Source organism: Uranotaenia lowii, chromosome 3 (assembly GCF_029784155.1).
Source record: "Uranotaenia lowii strain MFRU-FL chromosome 3, ASM2978415v1, whole genome shotgun sequence".
NCBI lineage: Eukaryota > Metazoa > Arthropoda > Insecta > Diptera > Culicidae > Uranotaenia > Uranotaenia lowii.
Window position 1 is genome coordinate 207735770 of NC_073693.1, and position 25075 is coordinate 207760844.

The window sequence follows — 25075 nt, forward strand, 5'->3', positions numbered from 1 at the left end:
ATGCATTTCGAGTTCAATGATTTAAGGTGGATATGAGTTAGTCACCAAGCTAAGCTAAGCTAAGCTAAGAACCTCGTGTTTCAAAAAACCTTGGTGAATTTCTAAGAGTAAAAATTGGGTATGTATTCTAAATTCTTTTGTAAATTGCATGGCGATATCCGGTTGTTTGAACTTTCGATGGTGCCTGGACAGTGATTCTATTTGACGGAAAGCTAAAATCGATTGTTGATTGCAGAAGCTGTTTAAAAGAAACAGTTGTTTTCTAAGCACAAAATGCAGGTAGTATCTTAGGTAGTATTTTATTCCTGAAAGACTGATCATCTGCTAAATTATTTCAGAAGTCATGAATCCAGCCTGTGAATCCAACATACCCAAGTTGGGGTATGGGCGGTGAGGGGACGGCGTCAGCGGTAGCCTCGATTGCCGCTCCGATAGTGAACACCCTGAGTCCGGCCTTGATGCCATCGATCGGACAAGCAACATCTGGTTCAGGATTTTGGTTGTTTGGTCCACGCTTAAAAGATCCTTTTTAATATCACGGAGCATCCGAAAAGTGCAAAGTGTATTGTAATTTACTACATAAAAAAGTGTTTCGAATAAAATCAAATCATTGAATACTCAAATCATTTTTTTTTGCTTCCGGAAGTCTTATTTAAATAAAATAATATAAACTTAAACCCAATATGGTTTTAAATCATTTGATCTTTGCTCTACGATAAGCTTTTTTCGTAAACATTTCAGCCAGCTGTCAAAACTTTTTTCAATATGGTTGAACGTGAGATTTGGCATTTGAGACCACCATACAAGATTCATCATGGTCGGGACGTCGATTTATCGAAGTTTTTGGATGCTCTCGTTCTCTCTCCTCTCTGAGTTCAGTCTTAAGTCCGTTGTAGGCATTGGAAACTCCCTTCGTATCAATCTGGAGATTAACCTATTAGCGTTTTTTTCGTTCGTTTTTCGCCGCTAAGAGTTTCTTGGTCTGCCTCTTCTTCGATGTCCTTCAAGATTCCATTCTAGCGCTTCTCTGCAAATCTCTTTCCATTTCTTCGCAGCGTGTGCCCAATCTATCTCCACTTACGTTCCCGAATCTCGATTTCAAGCGCCCTTTGAATACACCGGTGATGTAATTCCTCATTTGAGATCCAATTGCCAGGATGCCAAGCACGGATGATATTCCGCAGGCAGCGGTTTACAAATACTTGCAGTTTTCGCGTCGTTACCGCATATGTGCACCAAGATTCGCACCCGTACAGCAATACGGATTTGACGTTTGAGTTGAAGATTCAGATTTCCGTTCGTAGAAAGATCTGCCGTGACCGCCAGCAGAGATGCCATTCTCTACCGAGAAAAACGGAGAACGGAGAATAAAACAGTTCCGGCGTGCGACAATTTGTCACCGTAGAGCACCCCGGTGAAAACACAGAACCGACTAGTTCAAGCCACAAAAAAGCAAAGACAAAAACAAACACGATGGTGTGCATAATAATAGCATCAACAAACGATGAATGTTTCGGGCGAGTGGTTCAGCTTCGTATGTGTTGGTAAACGCAACAAGCCAAGCCAGTTGCCGTCGTTGTCACTCTCCGTGGTGAAAACATTTTGTCACTGTATGGTGTGTTCGCTTTGTCGTGTTGATTTACAGATTCTCTACAGAGGTTCGGCTAAAAATCTCTGCGGTGCGTTCCAGAGAATCTCTACCGAGAATCGAAAACCGATTCTCGTTAGAGAAATTGCAAGCCTGACCGCCAGATGTTTCGTAGACTCGTAAACGCAAATCGGGCTTTTCTGATCCGGGTTTCGGTGTCTTTCTTTGTACCACCATCAGGCCTAATCTGGCTACCAAGATACTGGAAGCACTCCACTTTCTCAACATGTTGCCCAGCTACCATGAAACTGGAGGGATTTCCTGTGTTGATCTCCATCGACTTGGTCTTTCTGACATTGACTTTGAGACCTGCTACCTTGGAGCTTTCGGTGAGGTCGTCGAGTTTGCTCTGCATGTCTTGTTGTGTTTTGGCGAGCAAAACAATATCGTCTCCCAGGTCAAGGTCGTTCACTTGCTCCATTGTTGAAGGATTCCACGGCAATCCTCGGTTTGGTGCACAGTGGATCGATCCAGTCAGAATCTCATCCATTACGATTAGAAAAAGTAGCGGTGACAAAATACATCCCTGTCTCACTCCAGCAGTTACCGGGATTAGTTCGGACAAGACACAAATCCTTGCACGAAAATGCCTCGTATTGTGCTTCGATAAAATGGATTAGTTTCTCTGGGACTCCTCGTCGCCTTAAAGCCGCCCAGATGTTTTCATGATTAAGTCTGTCGAATGCATATCCGAAATCAACAAACACCAGTAGAAGAGAGTCCTGGAATTCGTTAATTTGTTCCAGTATGATTCGTAGTGTTGTGATGTGGTCCACACATGATCGTCCGTAGTTGACGAGGGCGTTTCCGAGTTGACGCCATTTATGTGACTTACTGTTGGCGCTTCAAGCTGCGCGTTCTGTTGGCTATCGTGACTCGGAAGAGTTGTTCGAAGTGCTCAGACCATCGTTTGAGCTGATCTGTTCGATCGGCCAATAACTGACCTGCTCGATCTTTTAGCGGCATTCTTGCATTACATCACTAAAGCGGCGAGAAATGTCATAAAATAATCGGATATCTCCATTGGCGGCGGCTCCCTCTCCCTCTTTGGCTAGGAAGTTTGACCAGGCTCTCTTCTCTCGCCTTTTAAATAACTTGAGAATTTATCAAACAAATGGAACCAAATTTGGCATAGGAGAGTGTGTGATTGGCACAATATGTGACCAGGCGATGTTTTGCATGTTTTCTAAAATCAATTTTCATCTTATCTATTCCCTGAAATTTGAATGTACACAGTTGATAAATGAATATCAACAAACGAAATTTCACTGACTGAATGTATGAGTCCAGACTCATCACTGGGTCACAGTTTGAAAAAAGTTCTAGATTTTTTTTATTTGGATGAATTTTAGAGGACTATTTCCAATTGAATAAAACGAAAATACTGCTATTGGAGCTGAAATATTGCCCAATATATTTTCAACTGATTTTTTATTGTGAAGTTTATCATATAATGAGAATTGATCGCTCGAGTTGGAACAAGCGATTGGTGGTTTTTTCTGGATGTCAAATTTTTCTTCAAGATAATTTTCTGCTGCATTTCCGTTCCTCATAGGAATCTAAATTGTGTGATATTCATCACTATTAATGAGAGACACTGCTTCGAACGTTTTGACACAGTGATGAATATAACCCTGCAAAAATTTACTCTACTTTTGAAGCTTTATAACTTCGAATCGAATGCAGTCTCCGGATGGAAGATTTGTCATAGTTTAGGCTTGAAGAAAAACTGTTTTCAAAAGAAAATACCAAAGGGGACTATAGTTATTTATGAAAAACTGGATTTTCATGTTCCTCCCGAACAAAATGTCTCAAAATCCCATACAAACTTTAGGCTCGTTGCGCGACCCCTTCTAGTGATCTAATCTAGCCCTAATTTGGCATGAGCCCTTGTAATAGGCCTAGGATCAATTTGAGCCTGCAGAGCATAACATTTCACATTTCACATTATGCGTAAATAATTGAAATCAGTCCACGAGTCTTTCAAAGTTTAAGTAAGGAAACGAGAGCCACCCTAGGGTAACCTTCAGATACGATAAGCCACCTCTCTAACTGGAACTGGAGCTGCAATGGCATCAGGTTATTAACGCGGGCCGGCCACCAAACCACATCAGCGCGTAATTTTCCCTCACCGGTAGCAAAAGTTCAACAGCGTCGTCGTCGTCGCAAGCCAATCGTCGACCTGAGCAAACCAAACCATTTCGAAGTTTTGCGATTGTTGGACTGTTGCGTCCAATGAATGGCCAAGGGAAGACAAATATGAGAGTTCCAACCAGGCCAACAGACGACGACGTGAGGCTCGAAGTTTGGATGGGGGTGCGAAAAACAATAAACAGAAGTTCGTGCCCCGCCAGATAGCCTTCTGTGTCTCCGTTCGTTTTCGCTCTTTTTGTGGGAGTATATTTTTTGCCGGGTTTGTTGTTGTTTGTCGGTTTGATTACTCACCTTCCGCTTCGGCCCATTCATGGGTGCCCACAAATGGTTAGCGAGGCGTCGCGACGGCAGAAAAGTAAATCCACGAGCGTCATTTATGGCTCGAACTATACCTATATGGTATACAGTAATGTAGGTTTCTCTGTTGGATGAAAAAAAAATGTCGTTCCCGAAACGGAAAAACAACAGAGAACCGAGAACATAAATTGTTTTCATTACACCCGCAGTCATTGAGCTTAAACCAAACCACGCAGTGGCACACGCTGTGAAAATTATGCTATTAAAAAAAGAAACTTCTCATGACTCTATGATTTAATTAATAACATCGAAATCAAACGGAACGAAATAATGATAAATTTTCAAATTTTCATTTTTAAAAATTTATAAAATTCACAGCACTAAGAGTAAGAATCGAATAAAACTCTTTAAACGCACCCACCGCATCTTGTGCACAACCATACTTCATTCCAACCACAACAGAAAATGTGTTCAGTTCAGTTAAGCCTTCATACACCAGGTGACTTTGCAAACTTATGAAGTTGTTTCCGGTCAATATGGCTTGTGGATCATTTTTGGAGTGATAAAAATGTAAGGATAGCATATTTTCGATGAAGCAATGACTTAGGCACTCTTCTATAGTCAATGTCAACTTAATGTAAACTGACAGAAACTCCATGTTGTTCCAAACGGGGCAATGGAGACATTCGGTATTGGCGTATAGTATACCCTAGAGTAGTGGTTTTCAAAGTGGTCCCTACCGCCCCCTTGGGGGCGTTGAGAGCTTCTGGGGGGGCGGTGAGCTCAACTTAGAAAATTTGGGGGGCGTTGGAAGGGCTCAGGTGGGCGGCTTTTTAAATTCACATTTTCACTAATTACGGTTCAACTTAGAATTGAAATGACAACTAGTACGTTCAATGCCCAACAATGAAACGACTTTGAAGAACTCCTAAAACCAAATTATAGCCAGGTTGAGGACAAATATCTGTAGACTCACAGAGTTTTTAAGCACGTTTTTATCTCTGTAAGTCACAATCATAGATAGATTATTTTTTAATCGTGAAAAATTTCGTATACGGTCTGTATATTGATCTGGTTTTGTAAGTTTATTTTGGGTTGAACTAAGAAGCATAAATTTTGGATGGCAATGTGTTCAAGGTCATATGAATTTGATAAATATTAAAGTTTATACAATGCCTGAAAATTTTTAAATTGTATTCTCTATGATAAAAGGCGTCGCAGATATGGTATATTGTTATAGATTTTTGGAATAAAAGACTAGAATGCTAACGGCTCAAAGGATCTTTTATTTTTAGTTCTGATTTGCTGATGCTAAAAAATGGTATTCAGATTTAAAGGGTGATACGGTCAAAATTTGGTCAAGGGAAAACGCGTGTAAATCGGTGAAATCATTTATTTAAAAAATCAAATTAAATTTCTTTTTCAAGTTTAATTAGTATAAAATTCAGAAAAAATATTCAGTTAGGCTCCTGCTTTTCCAATTACGAATTGCCGAGCCTTACGCTTAACCCCTGCCATCAGGTTTTGTACAGCCACCTTGTCCACCGAACCGTGTTTCTTCAGGAAAGGCAGCAGACGTTTATTCAAACACTCTTTCACGTAAATTTCTTGGTTGACAGTCCCGGAAGCTATGAAAATGCTGCTTTTCAAACCACAGGTACAGAGGGCTTGCCAAACCAGATATTTCTTCGCAAAGTTTAACAGTTTCATGTGCTTGAAAATATCTGCTCTCTTTCCCCTCCCTTCTGCCGTATAAAACTCCTGTCCCGGAAGCTGCTTGTAGTCTGCTTTGACGTAGGTTTCGTCGTCCATTACCACGCAGTCAAACTTCGTCAGCATCGTCGTGTACATTTGTTTATCATCGCGTTTTGGGGATATTACCTTCTTGTAAGTCGATAGTCCGGCTCGTTTTTTTGGCTCGATGCACGGTTGTAGACGATACACCCAGCTTATTTGCGGCATTTCGGAGAGAGAGGTTAGGGTTTCGCTTGAAACTACTGGCAACTCTCGGTTTTCGATTTCCCCCGATCCAAACTTCCTGGCTGTCGACAAACGTTTCCCAAACACTTTAATAACATTTGTAACGGATGATTTTCGCGATGCGTGTGCTAAATTTTGATACGCTGCTCTTCTTCCTCGGATGGCATTTTCACAACTGAAGAGTGAATTTCAAAATCAAAATAGGAGCAATATTCTACACACACACACCTTCAAAATGAGGGGTGTTCAGGTTTTTTGCAAATGCAAAATTGAAAGAAATACGTCAAGTTGATGTCGTGGGAAGTCATCAGGCCGGCTTCATTCAGGGACGGTCTACAACGGACCAGATATTCACATTACGGCAAATCCTCCAAAAATGCCGTGAACACCAAGTCCCTACGCACCATCTATTCATCGACTTCATAGCCGCATACGACACGATCGACCGTAACGAGCTATGAAAAATCATGGACGAGAACGGCTTTTCCGGGAAGCTGATTAGACTGATCAAGGCGACGATGGATGGAACGCAGTGCTGTGTGCGGATTTCGGGTGAATTGTCGAGTTCATTCGAATCGCGCAGGGGGCTTCGACAAGGAGATGGTCTATCCTGCATGATGTTCATCGTGGCGCTAGAAGGTGTTATTCGACGAGCGGCGGGCGAAATGCGGGGCACGATTTTCAACAGATCCAGTCAACTTATCTGCTTTGCCGATGACATTGATATAGTCGGCAGATCATCTGCGGCGGTGGAAGACATCTATCGCAAACTGAAACGCGAAGCTGGAAGGATTGGGTTGATGATTAATACGTCCAAGTCGAAGTACATGCTGGCCTGCGGATCCGAGACCGACCGAACCCGCTTGTCCAGTAGTAACAAGGTCACGATCGACGGCGACGAGCTGGAGATAGTCGAAGACTTTGTCTATCTCGGCTCACTGGTGACCGCAGACAATGACACCAGCCGTGAGATCAGGAGGCGAATTATCAGCGGAAATCGTGCCTACTATGGACTCCACAAGCAACTGCGGTCGAGAAGACTTAGCCCTCGCACGAAGTGTAACCTGTATACGACGCTCATTAGACCGGTTGTTCTCTACGGGCACGAGACATGGATATTGCTCGAGGAGGACCTGCGTACACTCGCAGTATTCGAGTGACGAGTGTTAGAACCATCTTTGGCGGCGTACAGGAGAACGGAGTGTGGAGGCGAAGGATGAACCACGAGCTCGCGCGACTCTACAGCGAACCCAGTATCCAGAAGGTGGTGAAAGCTGGCCGGATACACTGGACGGGACATGTTGCGAGAATGCCGGACGACTGTCCTGCAAAACAGGTGTTCGCTACCAATCCGGTAGGAACGAGACGAGTAAGGCGAAACGAGAAGGTGGTTAGATCAAGTGGAGCGTGATCTGGCTAATGTGGGATGTCCGAGAAATTGCAGAACGGTTGCCATGAACCGAGTGAATTGGAGGAATATTGTCCATCAGGTTATGTCGTGAGATGGAACACCAAGTAAATAAAAGAAATAATGTTCCAGTTTCACAGGAACCCAATCTTTTTGTTGATAAACGCTCTAGAAGCGATCTAGAAGTCATTTGATGTCCTTTCAGTTATTGGTGACATTTTGGAAATCAGAGAGACGGCTCAGAAACATTACGGGCAATAGAAGGAAATTTAAATGATCGCTTTTGTTTTATTTTTAGCAATAAAAACTCAGTTGAAAATTTGACTGAATATTCGTTTGGCCGAAAAGGTCGATATTCGGTATTCGGCCGTTGCACTATTCGGCACATCTCTAATAAAAGACATAGGAAATATTGTATACAGAAGCTGGAACACTTGAATTAGTACCCAGCAGTCTTCCGTATGCTCAGGGCAACATAAAGCTGTGACCCAAAACGGATATATACGGAATGCACAGCTATACGAGTTTTATGTACCTCCAGGATACTCTAAGCAGATACGTGATTCTAAACAGCATCATTCTGTAGGAGGTAAAGAGGTGTCACGAGACAAAAATGTTAGATGAGTGCCTTAAAACTCAACCCGGGACATCAATGCTCTAGTGGCAGGAACGTTGTAACTTTTACTGGACACAGTTTATTCCATGTCATCGCATCGGCGCTTTAGACAGTTCAGTCGATCATGCAATGTTTCTTTGTCCTAGATAAAGGTTAAGGCGTTAGAAATTTCCAACTCTGAATGCTTAGAACGTATTCTACAGCCACAAATCAGACTCTACTCCAATAATGAACTTCCTTGGAAGTATTATTATTGGTATAACATTTTATGCCCGACCGGCATCAACAAGCTTTCTGTGCAATGGCATTGCTCTCCCAGCGCAACCGCGTTGCATATATCTGATAGAAACCAAATAAAACATATCCCATACCTCATTACAAGCCAAAACAGGCTGGAAACAATCAGCCTGCTAGAATATTGTCGAATGATGTATCGAGCGCTGTGTGTGTATGATAACTTTCATTAAAAAAACATTCGTTAGGTTCGTTTAATCGTAAGTAGAAATTGGTTCTTAGTGGTTTCTGTCAAATGGTAGTTATTCAATAAGCCAATATTTTGGTCGAAACTAGTCAGGTAATTGTTCAATGAAACAAGTTCAAACTAGTCAAAACCAATCCAGAACGGCCGCAGGATGCTTCAACCTAGTAGAAATCAAGCGAAGTCATTCAAGGAATATTTTAATAAGCAAGTGTCGAGAGCCGTATTGGATTTTTTCGTGACGTCACAAAAACGAATGAATCGAAAAAAAATTATGCAAAAGGCAGTAATTTTAAAGAAAAATACGTTTTACAATGAAAATGAATTCCAATTTCATTTTGATAGTGTTGTCAGGCCTCTATTTCATTATGTTAAAAAATTTTTTGGTCCTTTGAAGATTTCATTATGTTTTTTTTTTCTTATTTTATTCATGAATGGAATGTCATCTTGAGCTAAAACGTGCAAAAATGAAGAAAAATTCAGTTCAAAAAGGTCTAGCTAATAGTTAGTGAGTGTTCAACTGGTTGTCATGATTTTTATCCAACCGGTTTACCATATTCAATTCTTATATAGAACAACTAACATCAAATTATCATTGTTAACTCGATTTACTAAAATGCCAATAAATGGTAGTGGTTTTCAATAGAAGTTTGTGTTTAGATTACTTTATTGTTATAAGGATCTCAAACTATACTGACTTGAACACTTTCATAGAAGACTATGAACTAATTTTGAAAACTCTGCAAACTTCAGTAGGAAAATTCCAGCATTTTTTCGAACTTTGCTGGTCTATTTTATAAACTAACTAGCTGACCCGGTGTGCTTTGCTACACCTTTCAAAAACAAATGATATTTTCAGAAATTATTCGAATTTTTGTCTTGTTGGCATTATTTTAAATCCAGTTATAACATAATTCATAAGCAACCGCTATAAAATGTGAGCTGCAGCTGGAGTTTCGAATTGTAACACAAAGATGTCTTAAACTTATTTTCTGAATCTTGATCTATAAATTTATGTTAAAGATCTGATAATTTTAATCTGTTTCTTTAAGCGTCTCACACAGGAGTATTTCACCAAAAACCTGGCCAAAACTCAAAATTTAAATTTCATTGGTTACTTTTATGTCAATGTTTATTTGATTCTCGAATAAATTTAGAACCATGTACCGGTCAGTTTTTTGACATCTGAATTATTTATAAGCTGTTGCAACTGTCGAAACTTTAGTATTTTTATGAGATAGAATTTTTTTTTACAAATCGTTGAATCAGCGTGACTACGTCATATCATTGAATAAAGCTTTCTTTAGTAACTAAAAATGAAAATTTAAAATGGAAAACTTCAATGGAGAAATGTTTAATAATTTTAAGTATAATAGACAAAATTCGATGACTATAGAGACAGCACGCAGTGCTTTGAAAATTCTTCTATTTATTTTTTGCTTTAAATGTTGATTTTTTTACAAATTAGTGTTTTTGTTTATGTTCCCAGCAAGTCCCGGCAAAATGTTTGATATCATTAGAAAATTGATAACTTCAATAATCTTGTGCAAAAGAAAAAACTCGCGCAAACTCGCGCATTTTTGATATTTTTAAGTTTAAAGTTTAGAAATATTGATAGATTTTTTCCACAAAAAAGTCACCTAGGGTTTCGTTTATTTTAAATTAAAGCTCAGTAAAATTAATGTTCTTTTTCGAATATTTTCAAATGTTATTTAACTTTCAAAAACAAATAAAAAAAATCTAGATTTTTTCAAATTTTACAACTTTTCTAACCTGGATTATCTATCATGTCATATAAATGTTAGAAAATTTCTAATAGAAAATTATGAAAAATAACGAAAACGGTAAAACATATTTTAAATAATCTTAAAAACGTTTTAAAAGTCAAAATAAACTATTTTATTGATTTTTAAACAAAAAAACACTTTTGGCCAACTTTTTCTTCTATGTACTCCTGTGTGCGTCGCCCTGAAAAAGGAGGGGCTTAAATTAATCGTACGCAAACAATCTAACTTATAAAATAAGATTGTTTTTGCTTTATATGTTCTGGATTTATGCTAAAAGTCTGATAAGAGAGCCCCCCTGTCCTTCCCTCCACCACTTGCTGAATGGAGGTCGTGGTCTTGAATAATCATACACATTTTTTTCGAGCCCTTAAATCCTCTCATATCAAATATAGTGCCATTTGTTAATAAATTTTTAAGCTTTACAACAAAATTTCTTCTCTTCTCTACACTGCAAAGCGAAAGGATCTATAACAATCGTAGAAAAATATCTCGTAGCGAAATATCTTTCCATGATATATTTGTTGGCTTCGTTAGCATAAATGTAACAAAATTGTATTGGGCTCAACTCCCTCCTACTATGTACCTACTCACTGAAAGGAGGATGGTGTGTCAGATAATCATAGAATCATACAAAAATGATTTTCCATGTTAAGTTTTACCCATTTCTCGGATTTTGTTGTAAAAAAAAGATAAATGTAAGCTTTCCTCTTCCCTTCCTTTATTCCAAATTCTATCATCCCACTGCAAGAAAGGAATTGTTTGACATACAAAAATACTCGTATTGAACTACCATCCCATGCCAAATTTGGTTTTATTTGCGTTGTAAATTCTTGAGTTGTGCATAAATTTAACACCATTCCCCTTTCCGTTCTCCCTATTGAATGGAGGGGTGAGAACTTAATATTCACAAAAGTAGTTTTTGTACTCAAATACTTTTTGATACCAAAATTTAATTCATTTGCTCTATTAATTCTCAAGTTATGCGAAAAAATTGTATGGAAGCCCCCCTTTCCCCCTTATATCTTTCCGCTGAAAAAAGTGGGGCTTCAATTTATAATAGAAACATTTTTCGAATCCAAATACCCTCACATGCCAAATTTGGTTCAATTTGCTCGATCAGCTCAGCAGTTAAACTGCAAATTGTAATGGAGACCTCTTCTCCCCCTTTTCATCCACCTTTTTGAAGGAGTGAGGGATACCAAATAATCATAGACGCATTTCTCGTACCCAAATGTAGTTCCATGCTAAATTTGGTTCCATTTGCTGTTGTCGTTCTTAAGTTATGCAATAAAAATTTTATGAAACTTCCCTCCCTCTTTCCTTTCTCCCCGCTGGAAGAAGGAAGGCGTCTCAAACAATCATTAGAACATGTCACGTTCCCAAATATCCACCCATGCCAAATTCGATTCCATTTGCTTGATTCATTTTTGAGCTATGAAAAAAATTAAAAAAGGGCCCCTCCCCCCTTTATATCTCCTAACTGGAAAGAGGGAGGGGTCTCAAATAATCATAGAAATATTTATCGTATCCAAATACCTTCCCATGCCAAATTTGGTTTCATTTGCTTTATTAGTTTTTGAGTTATTTAAAAAAAATATGAAAGAGGCCCCCTCCCCCTTTCAACTGCAAAAAGGGAGGGGTCTAAAATAATCATTGAAATATAACTCTTATCAAAATACCTCACCATGCCAAATTTGGTTCCAATATCTTGATTAGTTTTCGAGTTATATGAAAAATTGTAAGGTAGCCCCCCTCCCCCCTTCCTATAATCCCACTGAGAGGAGGGAGGAGTACCTTATATTCATTGAAATATTCTCCGTTCCCAAATTCCACCCCATGCCAAATTTGATACCATTTACTTGATTGGTTCTCGAGTTATGCAAAAACTTGTCTTTTGTTTGGGAGGCCCCTCTCCCCCTTCCTGTTAGAGGGAGGGGTCCCAAACCATAATAGGAACCTTCTCCGGCCTCCTATACCTCTACCTGCCAAGTTTCACGTAAATCGGTTCAGTAGTTTCTGAGTCTATAGGGAACAGACAGAAAGACAGACAGACAGACAGACAGACAGACAGACAGACAGACAGACAGACAGACAGACAGACAGACAGACAGACAGACAGACAGACAGACAGACAGACAGACAGACAGACAGACAGACAGAAATTCATTTTTATATATATAGACTAGCTGACCCGGTAAACTTCGTTTTACCTGTTACTTAATAAATCGTTTGAAAATGTTTAATTCATTTACACGAATTGAACTTCTTCGTGCTCGTGAATCAGTTTTCATGAAGATCGTCTTCAAGTTGTTCGTGTTGTGTCCCATTTCTAGTTGAGTTTCTAAAAGAAAAGTAAGATTCTTGAAACTATTATACAAACCATCTTTGGCCCAAAAAACCTTCGGATACCAAATTTCACTTCATTCCGACCATCCGTTTATACAAAGGTTGCAGATTTTTTTTCATTCCCATCCGGGCCTAGTAATTCCGGGCTTTTTTTAAAAAATTGCAATTTTGCAAATCCAAAAACCGGACAAAAACCGGGCAAAATTTAGGTGTTATCTATATATGTATATAAATGAATTTCTGTCTTTATTTCTGTCTGTTCCCTATAGACTCGAAAACTTCTGTACCGATATACTCGAAACTTGGTACATGGGAATATTGAAGGCCGAGGAAGGTATCTATAATAGTTTGGGAACCCTCCCTATCCCTGGAAGGGGGAGGGGGTCTGAACACCTGTGAACTTGCTCTTACGAAAAGAATCATGAATGTTGTGATTTAGTTTTGTTTACACTTTATTCAATGTAATCGTCAATACTGAGAAAAGTAGAAAGAGAAGAGAGATATACGTGATACAAAGAAAACGCCTCCATTTTTATATATAAGATTACTCGAAAATCCAACTATTTTGTACCGATCTTGAAGAGCAAGAATTCTTATTGAAAAACATGTTTTAAAAGTGGAAAATTTCCAGCAAATTTTCTAGTAAATAAACAGCTTTTTCGTGTTTGTGACGTGACAGTTTGTACCAATACTAGAGCAGGGATGCTTTGGCACTGCCTTTTTTAAATATTCCTTGGAAGTCAATTGAAAGAGGCAGGCGAACAACTGTCAATCTATTTATACTCGTTTCGACCAAACTGGTCGGCAATAGAAAACATTTTCTAGTTTCCCATTCCCACCTCATTCTCCTCCCATTCTGCCCCTTTCCCATCAAAGACAAAGGAGGATGAAAAAATACACCGGCCAATACAGCAAATGCAGTGCGTTTTTGACTCAGGGCGGTGGCAGAACTGTCAACCAACACTGTCACAATAAACTTTCGTTTGCTGACCGACTCAGATGGTGCCTGGGTTGCCAGGTGCCCAGATTTGTCTGTAAAACCAAGACTTTTGACCCTTCGTCCAGATATTGGTCAGACACAGATTTTGCCCAGATTTTTGCTGAGAGTGCCCAGATTTTACAGACTTTAAAAATTGAGTGATGACATCAATATTCATGCATCGGATTTGATCCGTAAGTGCCAGATTAGACTGAAATATTGCTTGTATTCATTGGAATTTGACCAATCATTCATTAAACATATATTTTTTTTTTAATAAAATCGGCATGGAAACGGTAGGAAACAGCGTTTGTGGTATAGTTCTCAACTCGAAAATAACCCGAATACTACAGGACAACCAGATAAACAAACCACCAACCCTCCCCCCCCCCAGCTCACACGCATCATCAAATTTCTTGTTTTGTACCAAATTTGTGACCTTCCTTATGCACAGACATACACAGACGTTTTTTCAAAATTGCCCAGATTTTTTATCCTTAACACCTGGCATTCCTGGATGGTGCACTGGATAAGATACTGGAATGGTAATCCGAGATAAGGTGTTGCAGGGAGTTTGATTCTCACTTTATTTTTTTTTTTTTGGGATGAATTATCCAACAGGATAACAATCCCATAAAATATTTTTCTCGTTTCGCTTGAATGTAGTGGTCAGGCACCATTTTGTTTGGTAGCTCGAATCTTTATGCCGGTAGTGCATTTTCAATCATATCATCTTTCGTACAGTACAATTTTTAGTGCATTTTCGGCACATAGATTTGCGAAATAGGCATTGGATTTTTGAAACCTCTTCTATGGGTGTACTTAAATCGGTAAATTACCCATTGACTTATTTTGTTATTACACAAAATTGATTCATAATTGTCAATAATACAAATTTGAGTTTATGGAAAATGGTAAAACGATATCAATGGATCTCAACATTTGATTTAATTTGATGAAGTGTACAGCTCATCAGGCTTAATAATATTTTCGTGAAATAACAAATTCTATTATCTTCCCAGAATTGCATTATATTCCTTCATTACGCCCTGGCTAACCATAATCCTATCATTTCCGCACAATTGTAATTAAATAGCAAACACGCGGGCGTGTGATTTTCCGAGTTTTTGAAACAATCGATTCCGCAAACTAATAAAACCGGTCAGATAAAAACAAATAATTCCACAAATAGAAGTTGATTGAAACGCTCTGAATAAAAGGTCAATTGCAGGGACCTGAGCCAGTAATGTAATAATTCCAGCCACACTTTTCACCAAAAGTGACATGTAGATACAGCCGTTATTCGTTCACTCCGAATTCAGAAGTAATTTATCAATCAAAACTCCGCAACCGTCGACTGACTCACCCTCCCACAATCAGAAATGGCCGCATTCACGATTGTGGCCGCCATTGAGCAAACAAATAAACACCTACCTTGCACATCGATGCACCCAATTTGCTTTTTCATCGGGCTGGCATTGATCTGGCACATGTAGCAGCCCCGATCGGATTCACGTAGCTGCCGAATCCGCAACCGCCAGGTTCGCATATCCTCGTGGACAACGCTGATGCGTGAATTGTGCGTCACGACCCGCCCCTGCAGGGCCAGCACCGTCTGATCCGAAGCCCGCAGCCAACCGACCTTATAGCGGCCCAAGTTCTTCACCGAACACGTTAGGACCGCCTCGCGCCCCGCCGGAAACGTTACGTTCTGGATGGTGCCTTCGAATTCCGGTTCCGGATCAGCCGGCTGCTGCTGCTGCGGATTACTTGCCTCTGCAAATGTAAGGGGTAAACACAGAGAGAGAGAATGAGATGAGTTGTGCCTAGGGGAGGAGCGGGCTATATGCGCCTATTAAGCAGAACAGTGATTTAATCAAATATCACATCGAATATGTGTACAAAAACTATATACTCTTGTGCAGGCATCTGTTTTCTATACAATGGAGTAATTTTTATGTTAAAATTTTCTTCTGTTTCCAAGAAAACGATTTTATTGTAAGTGTTGTCTAAAATGCCGAACCTCAAATCGTGCGGGCTAAATGCGCCTATTTATGTTTTGAACAAAATTTCTGTTTTTTGGGCAATATTTCCGTATAATTTCATTGAAACTGCTAGAAAGTAATAATTTCCGTACGACAAAGCTAAAGTTTTATAAAAATCTATGTATATTATAATTTAAGGAATAAAACAAAAGTTAGGGTTGCCATACTATGGAGACAGTTCATCCATGAGAAAAACTTTATCAAATCTGTTTATAGGTCTCCAATTCTCTCTTAAGATGTTATTCAGAGCTTAGATTTGAAGGTTCAAGAATAAAAATAATTTATTTATTCTATTTAACCTGTTATTTTACGATGGAGGCATTTTACAAACATGATGGGGGCATACAAAAACACTCTATTATTCCACTATATAATCATTATTAAACCTCCACAAAAGCTGAAATATGTTTAATTTCTTAAGTTCATTTGAGTAAGAAACAAAAACCATCCTAGTTTTTGTTTTAAGCTTCTTTACGTATAATTTTTAAAAGTCGAAATATTACATCAAAATGTATCAAAACCTTGTATGTTTTTTTAATTTTTTTTGAGTTTGTAAATTCATAAAATTCTTTCTTGCCTTATGTTCTAAGCGTATCACCCTCAAAATGCATTGGTCGGATAAGCTGTCTAGTCAGCCATTTCATCAAAAAGCCGTAGGGTCATTTAACCCGATAGGCCCATTTAGGAAACCTTTCCCCTAATGGATAAACGATCTCACAATGATGTAACTTTAATCCGGTAGTTATTTATTTGGACAAGCGAAGTGATCGGACATTATTGGTGTAACATCTTTAAGAAAACACATTTCATGCTTTCTTCAAAACAAAGTAATCTCGACGGGTTAGGTCCTTTTCGAAACCGAAACCTTGAATGGTGAGAAATTATTGGTGCAGTGATGCGTTTGCGTTCGGCAAAGTTCGACGCGTGGTCAATGTTATCAATTAAATCAATTTCGCTCGGCGTGGGTAAATTTTCGACCGTTCGATGTTTAATTACATCGTTTGTAATATATAAATTGATTTTTGTTCCCGACGAGCAGAGCCGGGCGAGGAAAAATTAATTTTCATTCGTCGTGTCTTGGCTGTAATTACTGCCTGACTGGGGTGGAGGTGGACATTTAATTTTTTTTCGGGTTGAAAATTCTGTGATTCGTGAACGATTTGATGACGTCCAATTAATTTGAGCCTGACAATCGTTTTATTCCAGCTGGCATCATTAATAAGGGCGCTGCGGTTATTCGAAATCAGTTCAAAATTTGTGAGCATACATTTTGACCTAGATTTTGGACGAATTTAATAATACGTTCACAGTTTGACAATTTGTTTGGGAAAGAATCGATATGGATCCCATAGTCACATCATTTTAACAGGAATGTTATCAGATTCATTATTAGAATATTCAATTTTTTTTTTCATTAAGTATTTCGCTTGTTATTTTCTTTTATCCGCTTTATTTTCCATCTCTAGGTTCCTTTCTGTAGGAATAAGACTAAGCAAATAAGCCGAAATCAAATCTAATAATCAAAAACAAATATAATAACTATATTTTTCTGATAAAGCTGTTTTATTAAAAAAAAATAAAAAAAAAACAAATGAACAAAATTTAAAAAAAAATGAAAAGTACAATTGCACCATACAGCCAGAAAAGTAAGGCAAAAAGGCGCAAGTCTCGACCGATCAAGCGTACAGTACCAAATTGAATGATTTATTGCTTGCATCAATAGGAACCCCAGATCAATTTCTATCGAAAATTCGGAGATGAACTAAATGAAGAGTTTTCTCGGTTGAAAAGTATATAAACTGAATAATGTTAGAGCTAAGTATCATTCAACTGTGATCGTTAGTTCAAGTAACATCTTGGAAAGGCAAACATGAAGGTAAGAGAAGTTATTTATTTGATTCGATTCTTGAAAAATAATGTGTGTTCTTTTTTTTATTTCTCTAAGGCGTTTATCGTACTCTCTATGGGTTTGGCCATCGCTAGCTGTGCGGCTATCGACACTAGCCAGAAGGAAAAGCGAGACATTTTGGAGGACAGCTACGAGAACCAAGAACCTCGTCACTACTATCCTTTTGAAGAAGACAACAGTCAACTGAATCACTTCTCGGCTCCCCAATTTGAGGAATTTGAAAACGCCCAGAATCAACATCAATATCAAAATCAATATCAACATCAATATCAACATCAACATCAACACTACCAAGATTTGAGCAACGAATATGAATCCAACAAGGAAATCAAGCAAATCATCACCAAGAAAGTCCCTGTTCCATATCCAGTCGAGGTCGAGAAACGCATCCCAGTTGAGGTGAAGGTTCCATACCCAGTGGAAACTGAGAAGAAGGTCCCAGCTGTCGTCGAAAAGAAGGTCCCAGTGTACGTCGAGAAGAAGTACCCAGTCCATGTAGATCGCCCAGTTCCCTATCCGGTGAAGGTTGAGGTCCCAGTCTACAAGAAGGAGTACGTTGAGGTTCCAAAGCCATACGCAGTTCATGTTGAGAAGCCTTATCCAGTTTACGTGAACAAGCACGTCTACGTTGAGAAGCCAGTGCCAGTCACCGTTTACGTCAAGAAGCACGAGAAGAAGTCCTTCTGGAACTGAACGGAACTGATTGTTTTTTAAGACTGATTCTCCGTAGATCGTCATAGTTGAATGCATAATAAATAGTTTAGTTTTTTTGTACTAGTTGAATCATTTGTTTTATTTACTTTTCTACCTTAAGATAAGGTATTAACCCAAGAGGCTTAATTCAGAAGACAATATCAAATCTAGCGTAACATTTCAAAAGGGCGAAACTGCCAAATGTAAACAAATCGATTTAACGATCATACCGGATGTACGCGGTGGTTCTTTAACTAATAAACGTGGTTTCATCTTTAAATAACTTAAAACTTTCAAAAATTTGATAAAATTCAATCGGGCGAAACTTCATGTTGATGCATTTTCGTTGGAACATGAAGTTACACCTATTCAAAATAGGGTTAATATTTCTATTCGTGTAGGGCCAATTGGCGTAACTGTGTTGACTGTGTGTGGCAAAACGGCCTAATTATACCGTATTTGTTTATGCCGAGTGTTGCACTAGTGTTGCACTGGTGCACCACTAGGTGCTGTCAAACTGTTTGTTTATTCGGACGGTGTTGCACTGGTTTTGACCTGTCGGAGTTCTGCTTACGGACGGTGGCCCACCGATAATTTTGCCAGTGTTGCGAGAGAGCGTGTGAGTGAGTGAGATAGCAATACACTGGCGACGATTTGTGTTTTGTGTTTGTGTTTTTATCGGGTACGGTGGAACACTCCACGAGTGGAGAAAACAAATACAGTATTAGTTTTTGCGTGTAGAACCAAATGGGCGAAACTTCAAAACCAAAACAAAAACGGCCGATCAATTGGGCGAAAATTGCAGGTGTAACTGGAATCGAAAACAAAAAAAGGCGAAACTCGAAAATCTCTGAAATTTAGTGAAAAAAGTTAAAGTTCTTGATACCCAACGAACAATAAGTGAATATAATGCACATTTTTTATTTTTGTTGAACAAAAAGGGGTCAATTTTTCAAAAAGGATTTTATTAGATGTTCCGAAATTTCAAACGCGTTTTCGTCGTTTCGAGCTAACTGCGAGTTTCGCCCTTATGAAATGTTATGCTAGTAATGATTTGAAAACTTACTATGAATAATAGGAAAATATGGTAAGAGGACACATTAAACAGTCCTAATGAATAGAGACGAACCAGCCAACTCTAATAAAGACAAAAAAAAAGTCCTTATGAATCAATTAACAGTAACACGCAAGTTTCAAGTTCGTTAACAGTAAAATAGTAAATTTATAAAGGGTGATACGGTCAAAATTTGGTCAATATCAACGTAAAGTATTTCTTTCAATTTTGCATTTAAAAAACCTGAACACCCCTCATTTTGAAGATGTGTGTGTGTAGAATGTTACTCCTTTTTTGATTTTGGAATTCACTCTTCAGTTGTCAAAATGCCGTCCAAGGAAGAAGAGCAGCGTATCAAAATTTTTCTCGCGCATCGCGCATCGCGAAAATCCTACTCGCACGCAAAGCTGGCAAAATTGCTAAAAGTTGCCAAATCAACCATTACAAATGTAATTAAAGTGTTTGGGGAACGTTTGTCGACAGCCAGGAAGTCTGGATCGGGAGAAAAACGAAAACCGGAAGCCGCTGAGACGACAAAGAGAGTTGCCGGTAGTTTCAAGTGAAACCCTAACCTCTCTCTACGAGATGCCGCAAATAAGCTGGGTGTATCGTCTACAACCGTGCATCGAGCCGGACTATCGACTTACAAGAAGGTAGTGACTCCAAATCGCGATGAGAAACAAAATACGACGGCCAAAGCGCGATCCTGGAGACTTTACACGACGATGCTGACGAAGTTTGACTGCGTGGTAATGGACGACGGAACCTACGTCAAAGCCGACTACAAGCAGCTTCCGAGACAGGAGTTTTATACGGCAAAAGGAAGGGGAAAGGTAGCAGATATTTTCAAGCACATGAAACTGTCAAAGTTCGCGAAGAAATATCTGGTTTGGCAAGCCAACTGCACCTGTGGCTTGAAAAGCAGCATTTTCATAGCTTCCGGGACTGTCAACCAAGAAATTTACGTGAAAGAGTGTTTGAATAAACGTCTGCTGCCTTTCCTGAAGAAATACGGTTGTTCCGTACTGTTTTGGCCGGATTTGGCATCTTGCCATTACGGTAAAAAGGCCATGGAGTGGTACGCCGCCAATAACGTGCAGGTAAATCCCAAGAACAAGAACCCTCCCAACAGGCCAGAGCTCCGCCGAATTGAGAAATACTGGGCTATTGTCAAGCGGAACCTAAAGAAGACCAAAAAAACTGCTAAGAACGAGCAGCAGTTCAAGGCAAACTGGCTTTCTGCGGCGAAGAAGGTGGACAAGGTGGCTGTACAAAATCTGATGGCAGGGGTTAAGCGTAAGGCCCGAGAATTCGGATTTGGAAAAGCGGAAGCCTAACTGAATATTTTTCCTGAATTTTATACTAATTAAACTTGAAAAAGAAATTTAATTTGATTTTTTAATTAAACGATTTCACCGATTTACATGCGTTTTGCCTTGACCAAATTTTGACCGTATTTAGATTTATTTTTAAAGCGTTTACTTCTAAATTATGATGAAATGTAATTTGAAATGAGCCTAAGAAATAAATCAATGGCCCTTAGAAATAAAATGTATCAAGATTCTTTTCAACTGACATATTTTTATCACTTACTTTGTGCATTATGATCAAATTGATTTTGAATACAAAATATTTTTTTTTTTTTTTTTGTTTCGATTATATTCGTTTTACCATCTTTTGGCATTCGCGACTTTATCAACGTTGCAGTTGGCGGATCGTTATTGAAAAACTATCCGGCACAACTGTGTTCGATGTTTACTCTTAGGTTCGAACTCGCGGACATCGGCTCAGGAGACAACAGACTTGCCAACTGAGCTATATCACAAGCCCAATACAAAATATTGAAAATGAAAAAAGATTTTGTAATACTCTTCACAGCTATCTTCTTTGATAAAGTGTTTATTTTTCAGGAAATCATAACCTAAAGGTAGTTAATTTATTTCTTGTAAATACTTACCAAGACAGTTAGCCTCTATCATTTTTTAAGTAGACCATAAGAAGAAATAAATAATATGATAAACACTAAGAGTATTTATTCTTTGCAGAACTTGAAACAGAATAACAAAATTCAATTTATAAATAATGATCAAAGAAGACAAATGAAAAATATGACTTTTTTAAATTTTATACAGTGTTACCAGATATTTTTATGGTTACTTCTAGTAATACTATTTAGGGTTAGTTGCCCTACTTTGGACCCTTTAAGCGGTGGTTTTTAAATAATCACGCTTTTCTCATAAACAAACGGGAGCTTTCTATCTTTAAAGAAATTTATTTATAGTTCATTATCTTATCTACAAGTTTCAATGAGATTTTTCAACATAGGTTTCGCCTTTATTGAAAGATTTGCATAGATATTGATGATCAAAATTTCCATCTTTGAACCTACTGTTCCTATTTTGGTACTGTACTGGTACCTTCAATTGGACCTATATCTGAAATTCTTATAAAATATATGATTTTTCGAAAATAATTAAACGAATTCATTAAAAGTGTGATCTTTAATTAAATATTACCATAAAAAATATTACAGCTTTTTAACGACTAAAAAAACTTACATTTCTGTCATGAATATTTTAAACACTTTTACTCCCCGTCAGCTCTATCAGCAGAAAAATAGCTCAAATTTTTATATGTCTACTAACTTACAGTTTATTTGCGTAAAGCCAACAAAAAATGTAAGATATGTTCAATATTGGTTCTGAATTATGCCCCAATTAAAAATTCGCACTTTTGTTGATTTGTTTGGTATTCACACAAAGTTTTTGTGATGTTAGGTCTAAAAAGGGAACATCAAAGTCAAAGTCTCCTATATTTGGACCCTTTACAAATTTTCCGGGTTTTCCATTGATTTTCATTTATTTTAGGAAAAATAGGTAATCTGGTTCATATTCTCTATAGTGAATGTAATAACCCTTTTAATTTTGGCTTGGACACTGAAAAAACGTGATTTTTCCTTATTTCCTCTGATTTCTCAAAACACACCCCACTAATTGAGCTGTCTAATTTACCACTGAATAGGAGGCACATTTTAAAAAACGTTGAAAATTTTGTGAGAAAGACTTTTTATGGCAAAAAGCGGCATGGCAGGATTCAGGAAGAATAAGAGTTCATTGTGCACATAGCAACATCTTTATCCTTTGCAAGCAAAATGAATCATTTACAATTTTCGGCATTTTAGGACTAAAGTAGGCTCTAGGACCAAAGTAGGAGCACTCACCCTTTTTTTTCAATTTTTTTCTTCATTAATGAGAATGAAAATCATTTTCTCCTGAGTTTTCTATAATTATATTTACTTTTAATGTATTTAAATACATTGAAGCATTCAAATATCAGGTTCTTTTTTTAAATAAATTTCATAGAAAATCAGATTTGAATAACGTGTTCATTGTCTGTATATCATAAAAAATACGTTCTATATCCACCATCAACTTTTTGTTGGGACTAGGGGGTTAAATGTTAAAACCCTTAAACGAGGCATCATGAAACAGTGGGGTTAGAAGCAACATTTGTATACCACAGCACTAATTCAATTTTTATTCTGATATAATGTAATAAAGTTTTAATTCAATGACAACAAAATTATGATGATATAGTTTCTCACATCGTTAGATAGTTTTCAAAAGTTTTTGATCCTCATAGAAAATTTGATAAATCTGGCAATAGATGAAGGTACAAATTTTTACATTTTTCGATGCCTTAAGGGGGGAGTGGGGTCTAACACTTTCAAAAAATCAATTTTTTTATTTTTTTATTTTCTTATTGTAAAACATTTCAAGAATGTTGTGTCAAATTTTCAAGTCAATCGAAGCAAAACTGTATAAATTATATGCCTTTATCTCCTCTTATCTAGTACTGCAAGAATTCGGCACCAGAAACTTCAAACGCGTTTTTCTCGAAAGCAGATTTTTAAAGTCAGTGGACATCGTCATTTGAAAACTACTTATCCGATTCTTTTCAAATTTGGAGCATATTTTCTACATATAAAATACCAGACCCCAACGTTTTTCTTTTTTTGTTTTTTTACTTTGGGGAGATTTTACAGATAAAAAAATGCGGATTTTTTCATGAAAAATCGTAGTTTTTACTTTAAACAGCCACAAAAATTTCATAAATTTTTTTTTAAGTTAAATAAAAACGTTGGGGTCCAGAAAAACATCTATTCAAAATATTTTGGTCTGATTTTTTGACTTCAGATGATTCTGTGCTGAGATACAGTGTCCACCGCAAATCCTGTTTTCTAAAAGGCATCCTCGAAAGTGCTCCGTCACCGGCTCATTTTTCAATATTTTTTTCCGAAAAAATTACTAAATGTTCTTTTATCAATGCTTTGTATAATGCAAAAAAATTGAATACATTTGTTTGAACGATAGCTCTAAAAAAATTCGTGAAAATGGTGTTCTTTTTTACCCGTTAGACCTTACTCCCCCCTTAAAATACTTCACCCAGTATGACGGATTGGCTAAATAATATCACCTATAAACTTTATAATTTCAAGCACCCCTCAACTGGAGAACCGATTTTTATTTTTCATTATTCAAAAATAAGTTGCACAGCATTAGAAAGGTTATTTCTTTTGTGTCATTTTCCATTAAAAGATTTACAGATACCTTTTTTTAAATTGAGTATGTTATCGTTGAAATTTTTTTTTTTTATGAAATTCAATTGATTTTTTCAATTATTCTTCGAAAAAAAAATTATTGCAAAATGATGGTAAAAAACCATCTTTTAAGCATGATATAAGATAAATAACAGTCACTGCAAGTTTACGCTCTAGAACCGTTTAAATTTTTGAGCGTTGTGACGTCCCGAAAATTCAACTGTTTATGAATTACTGAAATTTCACATATTGGCGAAATCGGAGGTCTCTTCAAACTTTCTGAGTGGAATTTAATGCAATTTTCAGATTGAAAATTGGTTTAGAAGGTTGTGAGTTGGACCCGGGTTAAGAATACGTTGTGAAGTCACGAAAACTTATTCACTTTTTTTTAAAACGTTCAAGACTTTATACTTTGACACTTTTATAGTATTTCTTCAATACAAGTTAAACATAACAATACGCTTCAATAAACGAATTAAATTATCAAATTTTTAACGAGACTGTTAATTTTGTTATGCATTAACTCGGTTGTTTTAAAGCATCTCTAATCAAACATATAAAATCGCGCTTAAAAACACTTGATTCGAGAATAAGCAACTATCAAAAAAAAATCCTCAACGATTTTGTATAAGAATATTTGTGAATCATAAAGCAGTTATCTGTGATTTGAATAAAAATCTTGCAAAAAGATCAAGCTTTGTATATATCTATGTAAGAATGGAAACACCGCTAGTAGCTTCTATTACTTTCTGGCACTTGTTTGTACTTGTTTGAACATAACAAAATAAATTCCATGAAATAAATGTAATGAGATTCAAAAAATCTTTTAACATGGTAAACCTAATTGATTAACATTTTACACAAAAAAAATCATAAGACTTTTAAAGAAAATTAATTGATAAAATTTATTAAATTACTAGCTGATCCCATACGAACTCCGTTTCGCTTTCAACTTGGAATAAGTCGTATACAGTCAATTACCAAGCGTTTTTAGATGCACTTCCGAATTCATTGTTAAGCAATAATTGCTGTCGTCTGCTACTAAATTCGAACTCAGGATTCAATTGACCTCGCCAAAAAC

At 37.5% G+C, this 25075-nt stretch overlaps 1 protein-coding gene across 2 annotated transcripts in view; it reads right to left on the bottom strand.

The window, feature by feature from the left end:
• LOC129751883 (lachesin) overlaps positions 1 to 25075 on the bottom strand; it is a 338054-nt gene that overhangs the window by 225428 nt on the left and 87551 nt on the right. For both annotated transcript variants that reach the window (XM_055747642.1, XM_055747641.1), the window contains exon 3: positions 15128 to 15469. In XM_055747642.1, the coding sequence (XP_055603617.1) occupies positions 15128 to 15469 (342 nt within the window). The remainder of the gene's footprint in view (positions 1 to 15127; positions 15470 to 25075) is intronic.